Source organism: Cariama cristata, unplaced genomic scaffold (assembly GCF_000690535.1).
Source record: "Cariama cristata isolate BGI_N322 unplaced genomic scaffold, ASM69053v1 scaffold10345, whole genome shotgun sequence".
Lineage (NCBI taxonomy): Eukaryota > Metazoa > Chordata > Aves > Cariamiformes > Cariamidae > Cariama > Cariama cristata.
In genome coordinates this window covers 12,437-32,718 of record NW_009618109.1, presented here as the reverse complement: position 1 = coordinate 32,718, position 20,282 = coordinate 12,437, and the positions used below count along the sequence as shown (strand labels likewise).

The window sequence follows — 20,282 nt, the reverse complement described above, 5'->3', positions numbered from 1 at the left end:
CCGGAGATCAAGAGAACATTTGTTTGAGTTGAAAGACAATAACTATGGATCTAATTACAGAAAGTCCCTTTACTTTTTTTTTTTCCTTTGAACTAGTTCATAATTGTCAGTCATATTCCCTGCTACAAGGAAGATGGGTAGGAGCCGGGGCTGCAGGAGCATGCGGGGGTTTGGGTACGTGCAGGTCCGACTGGAGGGGTCAGCTGAGGTTAGCGGAGGACTGTTTGCACATTTGTGCATGCATTTTTTACTCATTTAAGCTTGGATATTCGATCTCTGTCATGTGTGTTGGCAGTAATCCTAGAATATTCAAAACCACGAACAGAACAAAAAAACCCCCATGATTCTTCCTTCTTTCAGTCACAGTTATTTATTTAAAGGCACTGGGCTTTGGGGCAGTGACTTCTGATTTCCAAGCTGTTAGGCTTTCCTGTGCAAGAGAGGCAAAACCATTGCAACTTTAAGTAAAAACCAAGGGTTTTCAGCACCAACTTCACAAATTTATCTGAAAAGGAAGCACAACCTATTGAAGTAGGATGTGGAGTCAGCTCTCTAACGAGAGGAATAAGAAAGAACCTGAAAATATACAACTCAGTTTTTTGTTTTTTTTTTTTTTGTTTGTTTTGGTTTTTTTGTTGTGGTGGTGGTTTTTTTTTCTTTGGAATACTGGGAAATAAAAACATTGTTCGTATTTCTGGCATTGGAATTTTTCTTATAATGAATGACTGTTGCTGCCTGACAAAGCACAGTTTTCCAATAAAGGCTTCTCTTCTTTTCCCTTTGCAGGATGGCGGACACGGACCTTTTTATGGAATGTGAGGAGGAGGAACTGGAACCATGGCAGAAAATCAGTGATGTGATTGAAGATTCTGTTGTTGAGGATTATAATTCAGTTGATAAAACTGCTACGGGTAATTAACTATTTTAGTCTGGAATTATTCCTGTTACTGATGTTAAAATTTAGAGGGAAATGGCAGTCATTGGTTACATCCTATCCAGTAAGTAGTCCTATTTGATAGCAAAAAAAAACCCCTGTTAATAAGTAATGTAACAAATCTCAGTGTCTCTAGTTGTGAACAGAGCTTTTGAGTGCTGGGCAGAGCTGACTTGGTGGTGCTGCACAAGGCCAGGTGTCCTGTGAGTAAGTAGCTTAGGAGGCAGGAAACAGCTTTTTGCTCTGTGCAAAAGAAGTAAGGAAGATTTTTTATTATTTTTTTTTGCTGCAGGTATTGGAAAGGATAGCCTGTTTGAAAAGCGAGAAGGAAACTTTGGCCAAGTTATTCACGTCTTACAGCCAAAGTAGTAGTTTCTTAAAAGTAGAGAATTGATAATTTACATGAAAGAAAAAGCATTATCTTCTACAAAGTGCTTTAGTGTGTATCAGTATTTGATGGTGATTAACTTTTGATCCTTCTAGCAGTTTTGAAATACGTGAGGAAGTCAGGTATTCAGTTGGTGAACTGTATTTCCTGTAACTTAACTTACATAGTCAAACTAGTGAGATTAAAACTAGTTTATTATTACTCATATCAAATCACGAGTCAAATCGGTTTCAGTTTTGGTTTTCTTTTTTTGTTTTGGGAGGGTTTTTTTGCCTGTTCTCTGTAAATGGAAAAATGCATAACTTTGATGTTCAGAGTTTGCATTTAATGTGCAGTTCAGGATGTTGTTATCCACTGTTTTCTCTCATTATAAGAAATTTGGACTCGTAAACGCAAGTAATTGTCAGATCGGAGGTTTTATGTTTCTCAGATGCTATATAATCATTCAATTTGTAATGGAACCCTGACTAAATAAAGATACAAGGATGATACTTTCTGATCATTGATTTCTGTTGGTATCAACACAGTGACTTGAACCATTGTGCGTATACCTATCTTATACAAATTAAACCTTGATGATGAGCACTTCACAATTCAGGAGTAAATGAAACATGACTACAATAAGAAAATCTTCTGTTTGCTGTCCCTTTGCTTCTTGCTGCGCATTTGAGTCTGGTGCATGGAGAAAAGAATTCTTTCCCCAGTTATGTGTGTGGGTGAAGTAGGCTGGCACGTTTAGTAAGTTAGGCTTTTGTTCAGCCATTTCAGTTACTTTTTTTGGTCAAGATCAAGCAAAGCGTCAGCTTAATATCTGGAATAGAGATGGGTCCATGTCTTGTCGTAGGCCAGGAGTAACTAACGATGGTCGTCCAACATGTCTTGTGTTTCTGGCTGCTGCAATCCTGAACTGTGATCCTAGCGTGAAGGGCTGTGGGAGCATTCTTGGTGGTCAGCGCTGCTAACTCCTTAGCAGTAGCTGTTACACACAGCTTGTGGTTAACACAGAGTGTTTGTGGAAGCATTCAATGCTCAGGGCTCTGGAAGGCTTGTTGATAATTGCAGGTGAGTAGAATGAGACTGTCTATGCTTGGGGAAGGGTTTGCTTCTGCTGCCGACTGCTGTCACCTGGTTCGTCTTGGCCTTCCTACCAGGGAGGACTTAGAAGGAGCTTACTTTGAATGGTATTTACAGAATCAAGGTAGGAAGGTGTTTGGAAGGAGAAGGTGGTTCAAATCATAGGTTGGAATGGAGATAAAACTGAGATATTGGTTTTGAAGTCAAATTTCTCTTGCTTGTGCTGTTAGAAAATACAGAGCTAAAGAAGCTGGATGTGAGTATGGACTATTGTATGAAGCTAAAAATTTTGCTTAGTGTAATAGTATGGCAGCACAACCAAGCAGTGTGCTGGTATGGTGTCTCTACAAACAACTTGTGCTTTCTCTGTTTTTTTCTACATACAGTTATGCCATTCCTTTCCAGCAGTTTCGGTGAGTCTGCAGCCCATTTCTGCCCCTCTGTCAGCTGTTGGCTGTGCATCCATAGGTGGTAATCTCTCTGCAGCCACATGAGTCAGTAGCAGTGGGGCTCAGAATAACAGTGCTAAGGAGACGCTAGTGACAATATTTGTGAACAGCGATGGTAAGCAGAAACGCCTTCAGTATTGAGAGCGGTTTGGGGTGCAGAGGGGAAGTGCGAGGCTTGCTTGCAGTCGTGCTGTCACGTGCTCTGAGCATGTGAGATTTTGCACGCTCGACAGGGAGGCGTCAGGGCAGAATTTGGATGGGAGTTGTACTAAGCACTGAATCCAGTGTCCTTACGCATTAGTGGAAATTACCACTGCTAGTATTACCCTCCAGGTAAGATATAAAATGAAGGCCCTGACTACTCAGGGTCACTCTGGTGCATCACGATGTGTTTTGCAAGAGTGAATGTGTTACACTGATGTGTTGGCCAAATTCCAAGGTGAACAATTCTGGGGTTTTTTGCTATTAAAGGGTTATCATGCTTCATTTCAGAGATGACTTAAACAGTCTCCCTGCGTAACTTAGTATACTGAAATATAAAGTGGGTTTAGGATCCTTTGGGATTAAGGAGCTGTGAAAATACGTTTGTCAAACTCCCCTGAAAGTCATTGCATCATTTTTTAGTAAAATTTGACCAGACACACAAGTAATGAGGAAGATTCTATACATTATTTGAAACTGATATCTTTGTTGAGAGTGTCTTAAAAGTATCTTGAACTCCAAATGTATTAGATATCACTACGTAATACACTGGTGATGATTATTTCATAGCTTTACTAATAGAAGTAATTTGAGACAGATGTTCTAGATCAATTGCAAGAAATTAATTAAGACTTGGTGATATCACTGCTATAATTAGAGTAATGGTAGAAAAAAAAGAAAAAGATTGTGGCTACTAAAAAAATAATCTGCTAACAGCGGTATATTTGTCAGTAAAATATTTGTATATGCTTCTGGCAAGTTCAGATATGCCCCCATAGGATCTGCTATTCAAAGGATTCCTAGATACCATTAAAACTGGTGGGATTTGTACAGGAATCTAATTTGGAGGGGCCTTTCTCACATCTTAAATTTGAAAGGATTGTGCAGAATCACAGCAGTCTGAGAAACTTCCTTCTTTGTTCCTTTATTTATTGTTTATTTGTTTGTCTTGAAAATAAGAGCCATGGTAAGCTCTGGAAACTAATCCAGGGCTCCATCATCTGACTTGAAAATGTAGAGAGGAAGCCTGAAAGAGAAAACAAACGGTGATGGTTTTGTCTTCCTTTCTCAGTGCCTTGCTGCATAGCCTGATTGTGCCCAGCATCCTCTCCGGGCTGCGAGAGCATTAGAGGCCGAGGAGGATTGCTGTGTACTGCTGCTGCAGACTAGCTAGAAATATGTTTATTTATTGTTTTAGTGTATGTGGTACACAGAAGTGTTTTCCTAATGGCTTAGCTCCTTGCAGGCTTTGGAGCACCCTTTCCCTGAAAAGTGAAAAGCTGGTGTTACGTTTCTAGACGTTAATCACCCTAGTCTGTACTAGAGGAATGAAATTGTAGGCATAGCTACCTATGATCGTCTTCTTTTATATGCCCATCATTTTATTCTGGTTTGCAAACGGAACTAGTGGAAGCTGTTGGGGAACTAATACCTTCGGATTTTGCTCCATAGGTTAAAAGTCGAAGTCAGGCAGGGATGTTAACTGGTGTGACTCCATCTATCACTTTCCATAGTCCTTTTTACTTTGTATATCTCTTGTAGTGTGTCATCTAACCGTAAATTAGCACTGTGGAAGTGACTCGAGTGGTGAGTGCAGTTTGCTGGGCTGCCTGCTGACGCAGGAATTGCCCTGCCGGATCTGCCGTTGGCACCTTGCACCGCTGCCAGAACCACGCTGGATTTGCTGCCTTCTCGTGCTGCGGTATCGCATGTTGGGATCTCTTTCTGCCCCACAGTGCAAGTCTGTGTTAAGGAGGGTTTGTAGAATTTCTTAAGTAATGTTTGATCAGAGAACTGTTCTCAGACTGCTGAAAGAATCTGAAAATCTCGGAGGTGTGGTTGGTCTGCTTTGGAAGAGAGGAGGGAGGGAAATGACCTTCATGGCCACAAGACACAGTTTCTTTCCAAATAGGCAGAATTTATGACTTGGCAGCTTGGTCAGCTCTGTTAGCATTGTCGAAACAAAGTATTCAATATCAAAGTATTCAAAACTCGGGTTAGGGCTGTATCTCTCAGGGTAGGCGTGAGGACCTGGGTTATACTTGTGTTTTTCTGGCCTGCTAGGATGGAAATAAACTCTGTATGGGTGTGAGGAACATGTTGTTGGTAGTGCTGTGTGTTCCTGGTCACCATCACGTGGCCCTTCCCCTTCACCAAGTGGTAGACTTTTTAAATGCTTCGGGATGGATACTGTTAGGTGAAAAAATACAGAAACATACTTGGTTTTGCATAACTCTGGAACATTTTGGTTTTTATGGTGGAGTAAATTCTCCTCTTGATTGCCTTGCTGCAGCGGAGGGTAGCTTGGCTCGGTAACTTCAGAACCAATGCAAACCAAAGCCTACAGCATGGGCTTCTCTTTCCCGAGTATTGTATTTGTCGAGTCCCTACCAGCTTGTATGACATGACTTTGACTTGCAGGGGAATCCTTTTTGGCTTGATGCCCGTGAGGATTTTGAGTGGCAAAGTGCCACAGGGACATCTGTCACCTCCTCAGTCCCTGCAGTCTCTGCTGGCCCAGTAACTGAGGGTCACATCCCAGTTTAAGTTGTGACTATGTGGAATGCTCACGAAATGAGCTGTGTCTGGAGTCATCCCAGCTTTCAGCAATCTGTTTTTTATGCTCATGGCTGTCGTCTTGCATTTTGTTTTACATTAATTAAAAAGACTTACAAGCTAGGGCTGAAAAAGACCCATTAAATCTATCCGTTCTCCCAGTGTAAGGTTTTGTTGATTTGGTTTTTTTTTCCTCTCTAGGATGTAATTCACTTATGAGCAAGCCTGGAGACCTAAAGTTTATCCTTTTCTTAAATCACAGCGTCCATGTTGGTAAATATCTAACTTACAAGACCAGATGTTAACAAACACAAACTTGAATTTCTTGTGAGGTGGTGTACTTCCTAAGGTTGATGTACACAAGCCACCAGCTCCCCTTTGAATGAGCAGAGCAGAAGTGCATACTGGACTGGATAGAAATGACCCCATGTCCAAAAATCAAGAAACAAGATTTCCAAACTAAAGATGGAAATATCTTTTAGCTTATCTTTTTCCATCTTGCTGCTGGATCTAGATTTTTCCCTGCAGATTAGTTTTTAAATGTCTCAAATTACTGGGACATAAAGGGAAAAATTACTGAAAGCTAAATATATTTGAAGTGATGCTCGGCCTAATTTTTTCTTGCCTTAATTTCCTTTGGTTGATTTTAGCTGTACCTGTATCCCATTCAAACCAGTTCTTTCTTACATTACATATATGTGCATGGCTAGCTGGTATAACATACACTGTCGGTTTCCAGAGTCCTCGTATGCAAAAAACCCCCCACTGTTGTTGAGAAGAGAATGAGATGGGTGCCACATGGCACATCAGCCTGACGACTTGACTCCTTTTTAATAATTCCACCAGCAGATAAAAATATAACTTACATTCCTGCAATTCTTCTCACCAAGAGAATCACAAAGTGCTTTTTGTCCTGAAAATATAGAAACTATAGCAGAAAAATACTGTGCTTATATTTAATATGCAGCAATTGCGTAACTATTTGGTTAGGTCAAGTTAGGATGGGAAGTGAAAAAACTTAGTCTAGTTTAAATTACTGCCTGTGTCAGTGTGACTGGACGCTTGCAGTGCATGCTTACTCTGCATACTGCCCCAGAATCCCTCTCTCCCCTAACCTGTATGTAACATTTAGTATAATTTTCCTCTCTTGTTGAGAAAAATTACATGTTTGCTTACATCAAGCTCAGCTAACTTGTCATCTAGGGAGTGGTGTTATGGCAGGAGCTGCTCTTAGCTTTGCTCCCTGTGCTTGCCGTGTCTTGAAGGATATGTGTTGGAGCAGTGCTTGTCCTGCCGTACTGTCTGGAAACGAATTCTGAGAGGACAGGAGCTTTTCCTAAGAACGATGGAAGAGGCTCCTCAGATACCTACAAGTGTCTGGCCCCAATAATCCCTTATTTTTCAGGGGGTACCCTCATGGGCTGACTCCACTTGATGCCCAGATCACCTGCCATTAAAGCCTTAACCGTGTGTCCATATGTTTCTTGGCTATTGGTGCTGGCTGCCGAGGGCCATTCATTGGAGAACAAAGTCATCACAGAATTGAGTCATTCCAGGCTTATTAGTCTACCCTTCGTAAGTCTGAGAGGACCTTTGTTGGTCCCCAAGTGTTGAATTCAAAGCCTGCGTGTATGGTAACTTCTAAATCATAACGTACTGACACCAGTCCTAACCATTTATCACTGATTTTGCTGTGGATTGTGTCAGTAGTAGGAGCTTCGGCACTGACAACCTCCTTGGCAATGGCGTAGTGTGCTGTGCCGTTGAGGTCCCTATCTCTGCGCTTTGGTCGTTCACAGTAGCTTACTGACAGGCTCGGCACTAGCCGCCTTCTCTAGGAAGATCACACTGTTGTGAAGTGCAGATCATCCGTATGGGGTTTCTGGAGTACCAGATTAAAGAGGCTTGGTCAGTCCAGCCTCTCCTGTGAATGCATGGAGCACATCCGACAAGAGTGCCTTCTCCTTTAGAGGAGAGCGTCTCCGCTCTGCTTAGTTGAGAGAGAGGATAAGGAAACTCCTCTTCTACATGTCTACGGTCTGCATTCCTGGTAGCATCCTGGAAGTCAAGGAGGAGTTCAAGAAGTGTAGGAAGAGGCCTAGGATGCACAAGGATCACTGGACTAAATGGGCTGTTCAGGAGGCTTGCGTCATTAGCTGGTGTTTAGGTCTAAATTGCCTTCCTCCAAGAAGCAAATTAAGCCATTTCCAGCGAGCCACTTGGAAAATTGCACCCTTGAGAGGCAGGAGGAGAAGAGAGAAGAACGTAAGTTGTTCTTTCCCAGCAGCTGATTTCTGCCATGGTCTCCTCATTCTCCCTAGATGAAGTAGTGAATCTATGAGCATCTGTCTTGGCTGGTGAGTTTAAAGTGCTGCACGACCTGTGGAAACCTTACAGACCTCCTTGGAAACAATCTAAGAGAAGTACTGCACGCTCTTGGACATGCTACTGTGGAAGGCTTGTCATTGTTTCTTACGAAAGTCTACCAAAGCCTGGGGAAAATAAAAAAAAATAAAATACGGGCATACAACTGTGTCCATCCTGGCCACATTGAAAAGAACCTGCAGTTTCTGGTAAGGAATTGGAGTATTTATATATGCTTCTGCTATTGTTTTTTCTAGTAATGATAGTGTTTCAGGAGAGAGCAACATGGCAGGGACCTGCCAAGTCTGCACTGAGAGAAAAGAGTCAAAATCATTGAACTGATTTGACCAGAAGATCTTTGTCAGCTTTAAAATGGACTTAAACCCAAGTTATCTTTTGTTTGTTAAACTAGTACAAGTCTTCCCAGATGACTTGTAAACTCCAGAGTGCCAGAAGGAACTGGAAACCTGACTGTCACACTCCGTTTGAGGTTGAACAGTGGCCTTCGTACTAACCATCATAGCTTCAGTCTTCAGGATTTCTCATGGAAGTTCAAGTGGCAATGTAAGACCTCTTATTTGCGGTCACGGACTTCCAGTGTTTGGCAAGGTCTCCGCTTCTGGAAAGATTTGGGGCTGACTGTGGGCTCCTTGTCAGCCAAGTAAGATCCTAGAGACACTGAGGAGGAGAAAATGATCTGCTGATGCTCTGGATTTGGGCCTTCATCAGGTACTAGGTAGGATGTAAATATTCAGAACCTGATAGAAGTATCCAAAGATTCCTTTTATTTTTTTTTCTCTTTCCTCAACTGCTCTGTCTGTTCTCTCTGATAATCACCTGCTTTTCAGGAGTATTGTGACAGTATTACCTCTCTGAATTTTTTTAAAGATTGCAAATCCAGTCTTATTTGTGTCTAGTTTTCATTCACTCCTTCCGGTTTTTCCTATCCCTCTTCAGAGACCTTGCTTTATAAAACAGCAAAGGCTAGAAGCCCGTCCTCTTTCTCATTTGTGATTGGAGATGGCATGCACAGAGTTCAGACAGTAGTGGGTCTGTGCTTATTGGTTTTTATCCTAAAGAAGAAAATGGTCAAAGATGGGCTGCTAGCCTTCATGACATCTCAGCATCTCCATCCTCGGTTTGAGGTTAGGTTTGCTGATTGATGCTTTGCTTTCTTTTCCTCCCCTCACCTCGCCCCATGCCCTGAAAGTGGGGACTGGTGTCTCTTTTCCAGGAGTCCTCTCGCTGTTTAGGGCACTTGAAAAAGCGAGGCAAGATGCAGTGTGGGCCAGGCAGTTGTGTGGCTTGGATCTGAACCGTCTGATGTAGTCTTACATTACCCTACTGTTTCTGCCTAGTATAATCATCATGAAAACATTTGGATCGTACACCCTGAGGATTGCCAGCCAGGCAGCATCCAGACTGTCAGTGTAAAGCATCTTCCATTAAAAGAAGCTGTTTTGGCTGTGGGTCAGAACGTTTTGGCATGCAGCGGGTCTTTTCCTGGATTTACACAGTTACATAGGAAACATTTGCTGTTCAGGTACAGCCACCCTTTCCTCTAACATCAGCAGTTTCAGTGACGTTGGACCATTATGTGGCCCTGAAGAAACCTGGATGTTCTTTCAGTCTTGTATCATGTTGTGCTGCAAATCCACGGAGGAAAGATTGCTGTGGGGCTTCCTGTATCACGCCTCCCTCGGATGATTTGGAAGCCCTTTGTCCTCAAGACGTGGATTGTAGTAATAGCAGGACTGAGTAGGGCATAGGCACAAATACGTGAATGAGCTATACTTTGTGAGGAAGAAGGAGTTGAAGCCCAAGTAAGTATCCATCTCATTTTCTGGAGTTGAGTTTGAAATACTTGTGGCCTGAATTTATTATTTTTTTTATTTTTTTTCCTTCCTCCATGATATTTAGGAAAAGTAACGTATTTTATATGTGCAGATCGCTTGCTCTTGTAGTTCCTCTCTGTCTTTAGACCTGGCCACACATATTGAGTCTGGCTGAGATGGAGTGAATTCTCCCGGCAGCAGCCCTCAGGGTGCTGTGCTGTGTGTTGGTAGCCAGAGAGGTGCTGATAACACCCCAGTGTTTTGGCTACTGCCGAGCAGGGCTGGCACAGCACCAAAGCTGGCTCTTCAGCATTCCCCGCCTCACCAGTGGGCAGGGGGTGGGCAAGATCTTGGGAGGGGACACAGCCAGGACAGCTGACCCTTACTGACTGGAGGGATATTCCATACCATATGGTGTCTGCTCAGCAATAAAAGCTAAGAGAAAGGAGGAGCAGGGATGTATTCGTTATTACAACATTTGTCTTCTGGAGCAACCGCTATGCGTACTGAAGCCCTGCTTCCCGCCTGCTGATGGGAAGTAGAGAATAAATCTTTTGTTTAAGTATTTTGTTTTCCTTTGCTTCAGTGTGTGGCCTTTGCTTTTGCTTTATTAAATTGCCTTTGTCTTGACCCACAAGTTTTTTTTCCCCATCTTATTTCTTCCCCCTTCCCCATCCTACTGAGGAGGGGAGTGATAGAGCGGCTTGGTGGGCACCCGGCATCCAGCCAGGGTCAACGCACCACACTACACGTCACCTGTAATATGCATTTGGGAGATGAAGATGTAGCGATCACCAGAAGAAAAAAGTAAGATTTTTTGCTAAACTGCTTAGTCGAATAAGGTTCAGTTTTTGCCAGGTGATAGTCAGTAACCTTAGGTACCAGAACACCCCTCTCTTTGGTGGTTCCTTGCTTTGATCACATTTCCATCATTTACAGTGCAAGAGTCGGGTGTGTACAGACATCAACTCGTTTCCCACATAGCGCTAATTTGTTCCCTGACCATCAACCACCCTGTGTGCAAAGTGAGGCAGATTTCTGTGGAAAAGACAGTGTCTGGCTGTGAGTTATTAAAGTTGGCGTTGTCAGAGGGTGTATGCAGACTGCAGTAGCTGACCTTTGTGGTGACATCTTCACTTGATCCGCAGCACGGACTTGAGCTAACGTGGTGTGTGGGAGCAGAGAACTGTGTCCACCCTCCAGCAGACTGGCCACTGAAGGGGAACAACGTCAAAAGTCGTCTGCTGAGCATCGTTAGTGTTGTTTGGTAGCAAAGGTTTACTCTGGGTTCTCTAAACCAGTACCTTGGTGGTTGTAGACCATTTAATCCCATCTTTCACTAGCATGTTTCTTCACAGCCTCCTCCCTCATCTTTTCTGTTCCTTTTAATTCCTTTGCCATCTCGGGTGCCAGCAAACATTGGCAGTAGATGGGAGACTCTTCCAGTCTTTGTTTTGGTGCGACGTTAGCCCTGAAGTTGCCAGAAGCAACTGGGCAATATTCCTGGGTTTGAATTTCCTCATTCTGTGCAAATATTGTAAGTCTGCTCTGGTTGGCAAGTAAGAGCTTGTGGAACTGGGAGCACACGTGGGACAAATGGGGCCAACTACTAGTAAGTGTCTGCTGGGCTGGTGCAAACTGAGATGACCAGAAGCTGATTAATGTGGATTTTCCTGGCAGTAGTCAGAGATCACGGATGGCCCTTGGGCAACTGTGCAGGGGAGAATGGTACAAGGAAAAAAAGGCACCAGAAGAAGCAAAGTTTGCTTTTCTTTAATGACTGAACAATTCTACTTGTTGCAGTCTGCCCCCACCCCCCACCCCAAAAAGAAAAAAAAAAATTGAGGTGACCTCAGTCCGTACAGTTAGCGGTTCACAAAGCAACAGGATACCTTTCTTGTCTGCAGGTAACTAGCAGTGGTCATGGGGTGTTAGCAGTCAAAACTTCACGAGGTGATGCGTACCTGAGGACAGAACCTCATGGCAGAGTTATTAGGCAGCTGTATCTATAAGCAGCAAGTCCGTAGAGGATGTATACTGTCAAAATCCGTCAGGGAAATCCCTCTGGGCACGATGGTGGGTAACGCCAGCGTTAGAACTCCTGGCAGCTACGTCGGCATGGTTGCAGGGAATCAAGTTATAGCTGCTTAGTGTAAAGTGCAAGTTATTGTCAAACAAGCAAATACTAAGTAAAATCCATTAGTATGAAACCCTACGAAGATGTTTTAAGCTGAGTGGTTTTCCTTCCCAGTGAAGCTGGCTAGGAGCACCCCCAGACAGCGGGTCTCAGCTGACACCTGGTGTCTTGCTAAACTGCAGTAACCTGGTTGTTTGCAATTATATGAACGTGCTCTCGTACCAAAGGACTTGTGTGAAATGTTTTGTGTGCTGGGTGGTACTAAGGGTGTTGAGTTCAGTGGATGAAACTACCGTCTCTTCCCCATCTTAACTTTTTTTTACCAAGCAGGATGTTTCACTTTTGAATTAAGAGAATTCTTATGATGCCAGACTAAACGTCACGTTTCAGTGTGATCCAGATGTTTTTGATCTCTTTTTTTTAATTCCTTCTTTGTTTAAGTTTGCGTATCACTTCATGAAGGTTCTGTCCCACAGTCCTCTTTCTGTCTGAGGATGCTGAAGGTAACTTCAGGTTGCTTCAGAATTCTTGTGACCTCCTGTTCCTGGTTAATTGAAGCCCTTGGCGGACTCCGGTGTCCGTGACTGTCTGTGATGGTTGATGCTGTTCAGACACTTCCAGCGTTGCTCTACTTCTGGTACACGTCCCGTGCCAGGGGTTGTAGTGGTTCAGCATTAAGTTTTCCCAGTATCTGCCAGAAGGTGAATTTTTACTTGATAGTTAATGAGACTAGAAAAAAATGTTTTCTTTAGCTGCTGTGGCTGTGTTCAGAGGGCACGTAGAAGCCATCATGATCAGTCTCTGATGTTACTCAAGGCTCAGGGTTTGGAACACCTCGTTCCTAGGCAGCTTGGAAAATCCTAGCCTAAATACGAATATTAAAAAAATATATAGAAGGGCTGGATATTTTCACAAGTTTACTTTTAAAGCATACTCTGGAAAACTCATTCAAATTCTGAAGACTAAAATTGCCAACTGAATGTGTGTGAGAAGCAGCAGCCTTTTTACCTGACAAATGTGACTTTTGTTCTGTTTCTGTTTTTCTTCCAGCTGGCAATCCTCTTGTTCAGCAAAGTGGACAGCCGCTAATCCTTACCCAGAACCCGACCTCAGGTCTGGGCACCATGGTGACTCAGCCAGTATTACGACCTGTACAGATCATGCAGAATGCCAATCATGTCACAAATTCTCCAGTGGCCAGCCAGCCCATCTTCATAACAACCCAGGTGAGTGCCCTTCCGGCCAGGATGGCCAAGACACAAGTTCTGGTGGACTCTTCCATGGAAGGCTGTTCTCCGTTAAGAAATAATCAGGCGCCTCTTTGTGCTTTGGTTGTGCGCTTCAGGGAATGCTAACGCTTGAGCTGAAATCTGCTGGTTTTTTGTTTTTTGATTGATGTAGATTTAGAAATAGCTGTGCTTGGCAATAGCTTGTGTTCCTAGTCATTTTGCAGTTGAATCTCGCTTGAGAAAATTTGTCACGTTCCACACCTCGACGGGTCCTGTGGAGCCAGCGTAGATCACTTGTAGCCTTACCAGTGGGGCCTGACTCCCTGCTGTAGGTGGATCTGTCCACTCTGGGTGAATTTGACCTTGTTGAATACTTAACTACTTTGTTTTATTTTCTAGGGAAATGTGCAGGTAAAATATTTTTTTAAAATGTCCACTGGCTTCTTTGAACATTTGCTAAAACCTGGGAGAAGATTTCTGTAGGTGGTTAGGGAAGGAGAGTTTGAGAGTGGAGGCTGCATATCAGAATGTTGTAGAGTATAACGAAGGTGGCCCATTGTTGGGTAAGGTGCTGGCCAAGAACAGTATGGCCTCATAGTTCAATTGACCTCTAGATGATAGTACTGTAGGGTGGTGATTTATTATTATTATTTGTTTGATTTATTTTTTTTAGGGTAGAAAGCTCATATTGAAAGTGCTTCAGATATGCTCAGTATGTTAACTGTAATGGTACTATTTGACTGCAGGGATTTCCTGTGAGGAATGTGCGGCCTGTACAAAACACAATGAACCAAGTTGGAATTGTTCTGAATGTACAGCAAGGGCAAACAGTTAGACCCATCACCCTCGTCCCAGGTAAGGACTGAAACAAACCAAAGCCTCTGTCATGTTTCTTTTTAGAGTACAAAGGGTTTAAAAAAAAAACAAACAAACAAACAAAAAAACACCAACCTATATTTGAAATGTGGATTTCGCCTGCATATCTGGTAGCTCTGAAGTGTTTGTGTGTGGGGGGGGTCAGTTCTGTGGTAGGTGAGATTTGTCTGTATTTGTGGCTGTAATTCCACTAGTCATTGTGCAGCAGAGAGTAGGCCCTTTGATCGTAGTAACGAACTGCTTTGCAGAGTAAGAGACTTCAAGATGGAAGGAATGTCTGCCTCTCAGAGCTCCATGTAATCTAGCCTCTTCAAAAAGCCTCCTCTGTTAACGTAATTCCAGAGTCCTAGCCCATGACCACCCCTCTTCCTTTCAAAATCTCCCCATGCCATGCTAGTGCTGGGAAACTGTCTGCAAACCAAGCCTCCCCCTGAGGATTATTTTTCTAACACTGATTTCTGCTACCGAATCCTGTCATGCACCATCAGAAAGCCTAAGAACTCGCATGTCACTGGACACCTGCCTTATAACAAAGCAACCGTGCTAGTGATGTGTTGCCTTTCACTCTCCCCAGAACGAATCTCCGAAGCCTCTTACCACAAACTAATTTGCAAGTCTAGGATCACCGTTGTCCTCCGTAAGAAGCCTTCCATGGGCTTCCATTGGGCATGGTGACTAGGACTATGAGCCCCATGAAAGTCAGCGGCATTTATACTCATAAGCTACTTGGGCCTTTGGAAAATTCCAGCTTAAAAAAATTGTAAATACAGTCTTCACTCTGTCTGCATCCGTGTTCAGTTTTAGTCTGCTTGGGAAGTGAAGTTAACCTGCTGACCTCTTAAAACGTCCACTGAAATTGCTGGGAATTTGGGGAGCTCAGCAGTGTTGGAAAATAGGTTGCACTCAGTTATTACTGTGCAAGAAATGGAATTCGATTACTTGAGCTACCTTGTTTGTTCATTTATTTTTGAAGCCCCAGGTACCCAGTTTGTTAAACCGGCAGTTGGCGTTCCTCAGGTGTTCTCTCAAATGGCCCAGGTGAGACCAGGTACAACCATGCCGGTCCGACCCACCACCAACACTTTCACTACGGTCATTCCGGCCACGCTTACCATCAGGAGCACTGTACCACAGTCCCAGGCGCAACAGCAAAGTAAGTCCACTCCCAGCACCTCCACAACTCCTACTGCAACGCAGCCAACACCACTTGGACAGTTAACTGTGCAGCAGCCAGGGCAGTCCAGTCAAGCTACTAACCCCAAATTAGGTAAGACTTGCCATGGAAAAGCAAGGGAACTCAAAGTGTGTAACACTGTCTATAATTTGATCTTCAAACATACGGCGTAGCAGCTAAAAGACAGAAGTTGAGTCAGAACTCCTGGATTCTATTTTTGCCTCTGTTGCTGACTCACGCTTAATCTCTCTTACCAACCTGGAAAATGAGGATAATCCTGCCATCATGTCCAGTTTGGTTTGAGAACTAGTTGAATTTTGTTTTGTACAATGTTCCGAGACCATCAGTTAGAAGTCCCCAAAAGTGAAAAGTACTATTTGTTCATCACTTGTATTTTTGTGAAAGGTGAAGTTGAGTAGATGATGAACACAAACAGAAACTAACCACATTGCTTTTTTTTTTTATGTTGGCTGAATTCATGAGTGAAATGATTGCTCAAGAATAGTGACAAATAATTTAAAAAGGAAAAAAAAAATACTTCTTCACGCAGCAAGTAGTCAGGCTATTTTAGCTTTAATCACCATCATATATGGCTGCATTTAGAAAAGAAATACAAATAATTTTTGTGACCATCCGTATCCTGTTTAGTTCGTTGTGGGACTTGGCTCATATCTTGGAGTGTGATCTGGAAGGTCAGGGAAATTTACTTTCCCGGTCTTGCCAGCCTTTGCATTACTGGACAAGATAGTTGATCAGGGACTTCTTTGGTGAAGGCTCAAAGTAGAAGAGCAAGAGATAAGGCATACTAGGAGAGGACAGGGTTCACACAGTGGATCAGGTCTTACTGATTCCTTATTAGCATTCTTGTGTTGCCCGTTCCCTCGGCAGTGAGTATTGCAAGCTTTGTGACTGTGAAGAGACCTGGAGTGACTGGTGAGAACAGCAATGAGGTTGCTAAGCTAGTGAATACCCTGAACACCATTCCTTCGTTAGGACAGAGCCCTGGCCCGCTGGTGGTTTCCAACAGCAGCCCTGTGCATGGTTCCCAGAGATCTAGTGTTTCAGAGTCGTCGTCGTCATCATCATTAAAAGGTACGGTCTAGAGCAGCTGTCTTAGCTCAATTGATTCTACTGAGAATTCAGAAGTTTATTTTCTGGAGTGAAAAACTGTTGACCTGTAACTACTGAGATTTCATAATAGGGATAAGCACTTGAAAAACTTTCCTATTAATTTCTTCATTTTTATCCGGTGATTATATTTTGCTTGTGGATATTTGCTCATGTATGTTATTTTGCCTTCAAAATTACTGGTGTCCATCTTGAGAATACACATACCTGAAATACTCCACAGAAGGTGGCAAAGGGATAAAAGCTTTGCTTCTCTTCTTCCAAAACAAGCACCTTCCTAAGGTGTTGGGAGTCCAAAAGTTGATTTAAGGTACATTTCCTGTCATCTGTATTCTGGGTTTCTTACTACAGCTGGAGGTGAAGATGAGGCATTGTAGTCTGATGGAAAACCAAAGTGAACAAACAATTAAAGAAACCAAACAAATCATTAAAGAAAAAGGGGAGATGACTTCAGCTGATCTTTTGTCCTTTTTTTTTTTTCTTTTAATTTATTAAGTCTCATTTTGAGACACTCCTATTCTTATTCTAGCTACTGGGGGGAGTATCTTTTGTCATACAGGCTGTCAGAAGTTTGTGTACTTTTGCCTTTTTCATGCCTCTTCCAGTCTAGTTAGTAGTTAAAAGTACAGCTCTTGAAATTAAAGTATTTCAGTGTGCCAAAAAGATTGCCTAGATTTAAGATGAAGTGTAAGGATTCTATTTTTCTTGGTTTGTTTTATGTTTTTCCTGTTAACAGTCAGTTCATCTCCTATTCCCACATTTGATTTGCAAGATGGTGGCAGGAAGGTCTGCCCAAGATGTGATGCTCAGTTTCGAGTCACTGAAGCTTTAAGAGGACATATGTGTGTAAGTAACCATTCTAAGATGATCAGTTAATGGATAATTGCTCGTGATTGTGGAGTGCAAAGAATAGTAGTTGTCCCTAGATCAGGGACTTCTGTGAAAAGGAAGAATATGACTAGGAGAAAGGGAGAGGCAAAGGAGAGGCCCTTGGAAGACCTTCCACAGCATCCCTCACTGGAAGTAGGCAGGACCTCAGTTTCATGTCCTGTTGGTGCAAGGAGAAGCATTTATTTTCTAATCTTACAGATCAGTAAACAATCAAAACAGAAAATTGGGTACTGACTCTGCGTTACTCTTTCCTCAAGAGTTTCCTAGAGTTCCTCTATCTTTTCTTAGTACTGGTTAGTTTTTGTCTGTTCATACATAGTTCTTCCTAGATACAGTTTAATGTGTGGGGGTTTTTTGTGTGTTTGTGTTTTTCTTGTTTTTTTTCTTTTTAGTACTGCTGCCCTGAAATGGTTGAATTCCTCAAGAAAAGAAAATCTCTAGAATCTGAACCAAATATTCAATCTGCAAAGCCTCCATCTCCAGAAAAAACTACAGCTGTTGCATCGCCGCCCTCTTCTACTCCTATCCCTGCGCTGTCCCCACCTGCTAAAGGTCCAGAGCCAAGTGAAAATGTAGTTGACGCATCGCAAAGTAAGCTCATTATGTTAGTAGATGATTTCTACTATGGCAGAGATGGTGGCAAAGTGAGCCAGCTACTGAACTTCCCCAAGGTTCCGACTTCCTTCAGGTGTCCACACTGCACCAAGAGGCTAAAGAACAATATACGGTAAGGGAATGCGATGTGCCACAACAGGCTACAGTGTTGTGAGTACCTCTAATCTGCAGAAGTAAAAATGAATTGTAAGCATTGGTCTCTCAGGCCCTCCAACTTTCCCATATTATATGAGGAAGAACTTCTCTACTTTGAGGATGGCAGAGCAGAGTCTGCCAACACCTGGAACAGACTGCCCAGAGAGGTTGTGGAGTCTCCTTCTCGGGAGATATCCAAAACCCGCCTGGATGTGTTTTTATGCAACTTGCTGTGGGTGACCCTGCTTTGGCAGAGGTGTTGGACCAGATGATCTCCAGAGGTCCCTTCCAACCCCAACCAGTCTGGGATTCTGTGATTATAGCTTAAGACCAGAACTGAAGCACAAAAGGGAGAGTTTTGCCCATTGTCACACAGTTCAGTCAGGGCAAAAGTTGTAAGAAGATTGTGTGGTTAGAATAAATAGCGTTTATATTCTTCAGCAGAGAAGTCTCATTTACTCATCACTAGTCTTAGTAGATAATGGGAAATAATTCTGTGTGAAGAACTGATCTTCTCATTTTTATTCAATGCTTTTTCAACAGAGGGAGAAAGTATTTTTATGAAATAGTGTATTCTTCTGAGCAAGCTACTGTGGTGGTGTGATAACTGCCCTACTGATTCTTCTTTTAAGTTGAAATGTTTTGTCGTCATCAGTTGAATGCCAAGTTGGGGTCAGAAGCGCTCAAAAGCAAGTAGTACAGCCTCTGTACTACAAAATCTGTCCTCTTAACTTCCCCTAGAGTTAGGGAGCGGGAGGTTGCTGAATAGAAGGAGACTTTGCTTGCTTTTGATGGAAAGAGCAAGAAGGAAACATCTTAATGCTGTCAAAAAAACTTTTGGTGTAGCATTCATAATGCTTCCAGGGTTACAGATGCAAAATGTTTGGATTTCTGTTCACATACTTTCTCTTCACCTCCATAAGATATATGAATCACATGAAGCACCACGTTGAACTGGATCAGCAGAATGGTGAGGTGGATGTCCACACCATCTGTCAGCATTGTTACAGACAGTTCTCCACTCCGTTTCAGCTACAGTGTCACCTAGAGAATGTCCACAGTCCCTATGAGTCAACAAGTAAGTTGATTTTTGCTGTTGTTTGCTTAGGTTTAAGAGGGTTTCTGTCTTGTATTAACTGCAGACCTGTTGAGAAAGGAGCGTCTGTTCTGCCTTGCCCCTTGGTGCGCTTGTTTTGTAGGCCACCAGAAAAATCCATCTAAGTTACATTTCTACAAATTCATTGTCAAGAGTATTTTAAAGATTGAGTTCAATAGTAATGTCATGGTAGATAATTGTTATCAGCAGATTGACATCTGATTTAAAGTAACATGAAGTTTCCTCCTTAGGACATCTTGTTGTATCCGCCATTTTGTTTAAAAGAATTTTGCTGCCTTTTGGAAACCCTTCAATGTATTTTATTGTCTACCCAATTCAGAGAGTTCAGAGCTAGTTTTTTGGGGCGTGTGTTTATTTGGTGGCTTGGTTTGTTTTAAGGGACAGTTGTTAACAAAGAAACTTGCAATGGGTTTTTATTGTCCCCCAGCTGTTAACCTGCTTTTCCTTTCTTTTACAGCAAAGTGCAAGATTTGCGAATGGGCATTCGAGAGTGAGCCAATGTTCCTCCAGCACATGAAGGACACTCACAAGCCTGGGGAGATGCCCTATGTTTGTCAGGTATTAAAAGTGGTTTAGGGGCTGGACTTCATAAATGCATACTAGAGAATAAGAGGAAATCTGGCACTTTTCAGCAAAATGTGTGGCTCATAGCGGTCCACAACAGACTCGGGCGATGGAACAGTGCTGTGGAGCCCATTGCATTTTTTTCCAGATGTGGACTTGGAGAACTCCAGTGGATATCAGGGCAGCACAAGTAGTGGAATGGTTGCTGCTGGTTCCCAGCACTTGGAAGCTGGATCAGCTTGATAGAAGTTTGTTTAGTCCCAGTGGCATTCAGGGCCTAATTTTTTTTTTTTTTCATCCCAGAGCCTGCAGGCAAATTGCTGTGCCATAAAGAGAAGTTGTCACTCTGGAGCAGATGAGATTGTGTTGCTTGCGTGATACCTTTTCTTGACACTCTGTTGCCATGAGATTTGTGCTTGCATGGATTCTGAACACGTCATCTGCACCCAGAGGTCCTAACACTGTCCCTCCAAATAGAAAAAAACAGAAGAAACTTCTAAAATATGTTAGGTTAAAACAGATTATGCCAAATTCTGCATTTTACATAGACCCTGGAGAAACTGCTCTTTAATATATTCCAACTGCTTTCCATTGCCTGTCTCTCCCTGCGCCCCC

General features: G+C 42.8%; 1 protein-coding gene across 1 annotated transcript in view; it reads left to right on the top strand.

Moving 5' to 3' along the window:
• The first annotated feature begins 787 nt into the window (after positions 1 to 787).
• POGZ (pogo transposable element with ZNF domain) overlaps positions 788 to 20,282 on the top strand; it is a 26,137-nt gene continuing 6,642 nt past the window's right edge. The window contains exons 1-9 of the mRNA XM_009700733.1: positions 788 to 911; positions 12,989 to 13,164; positions 13,914 to 14,022; positions 15,017 to 15,310; positions 16,106 to 16,309; positions 17,082 to 17,191; positions 17,629 to 17,963; positions 18,910 to 19,064; positions 19,561 to 19,661. Coding sequence (XP_009699035.1) covers positions 788 to 911; positions 12,989 to 13,164; positions 13,914 to 14,022; positions 15,017 to 15,310; positions 16,106 to 16,309; positions 17,082 to 17,191; positions 17,629 to 17,963; positions 18,910 to 19,064; positions 19,561 to 19,661 — 1,608 coding nt within the window. The remainder of the gene's footprint in view (positions 912 to 12,988; positions 13,165 to 13,913; positions 14,023 to 15,016; positions 15,311 to 16,105; positions 16,310 to 17,081; positions 17,192 to 17,628; positions 17,964 to 18,909; positions 19,065 to 19,560; positions 19,662 to 20,282) is intronic.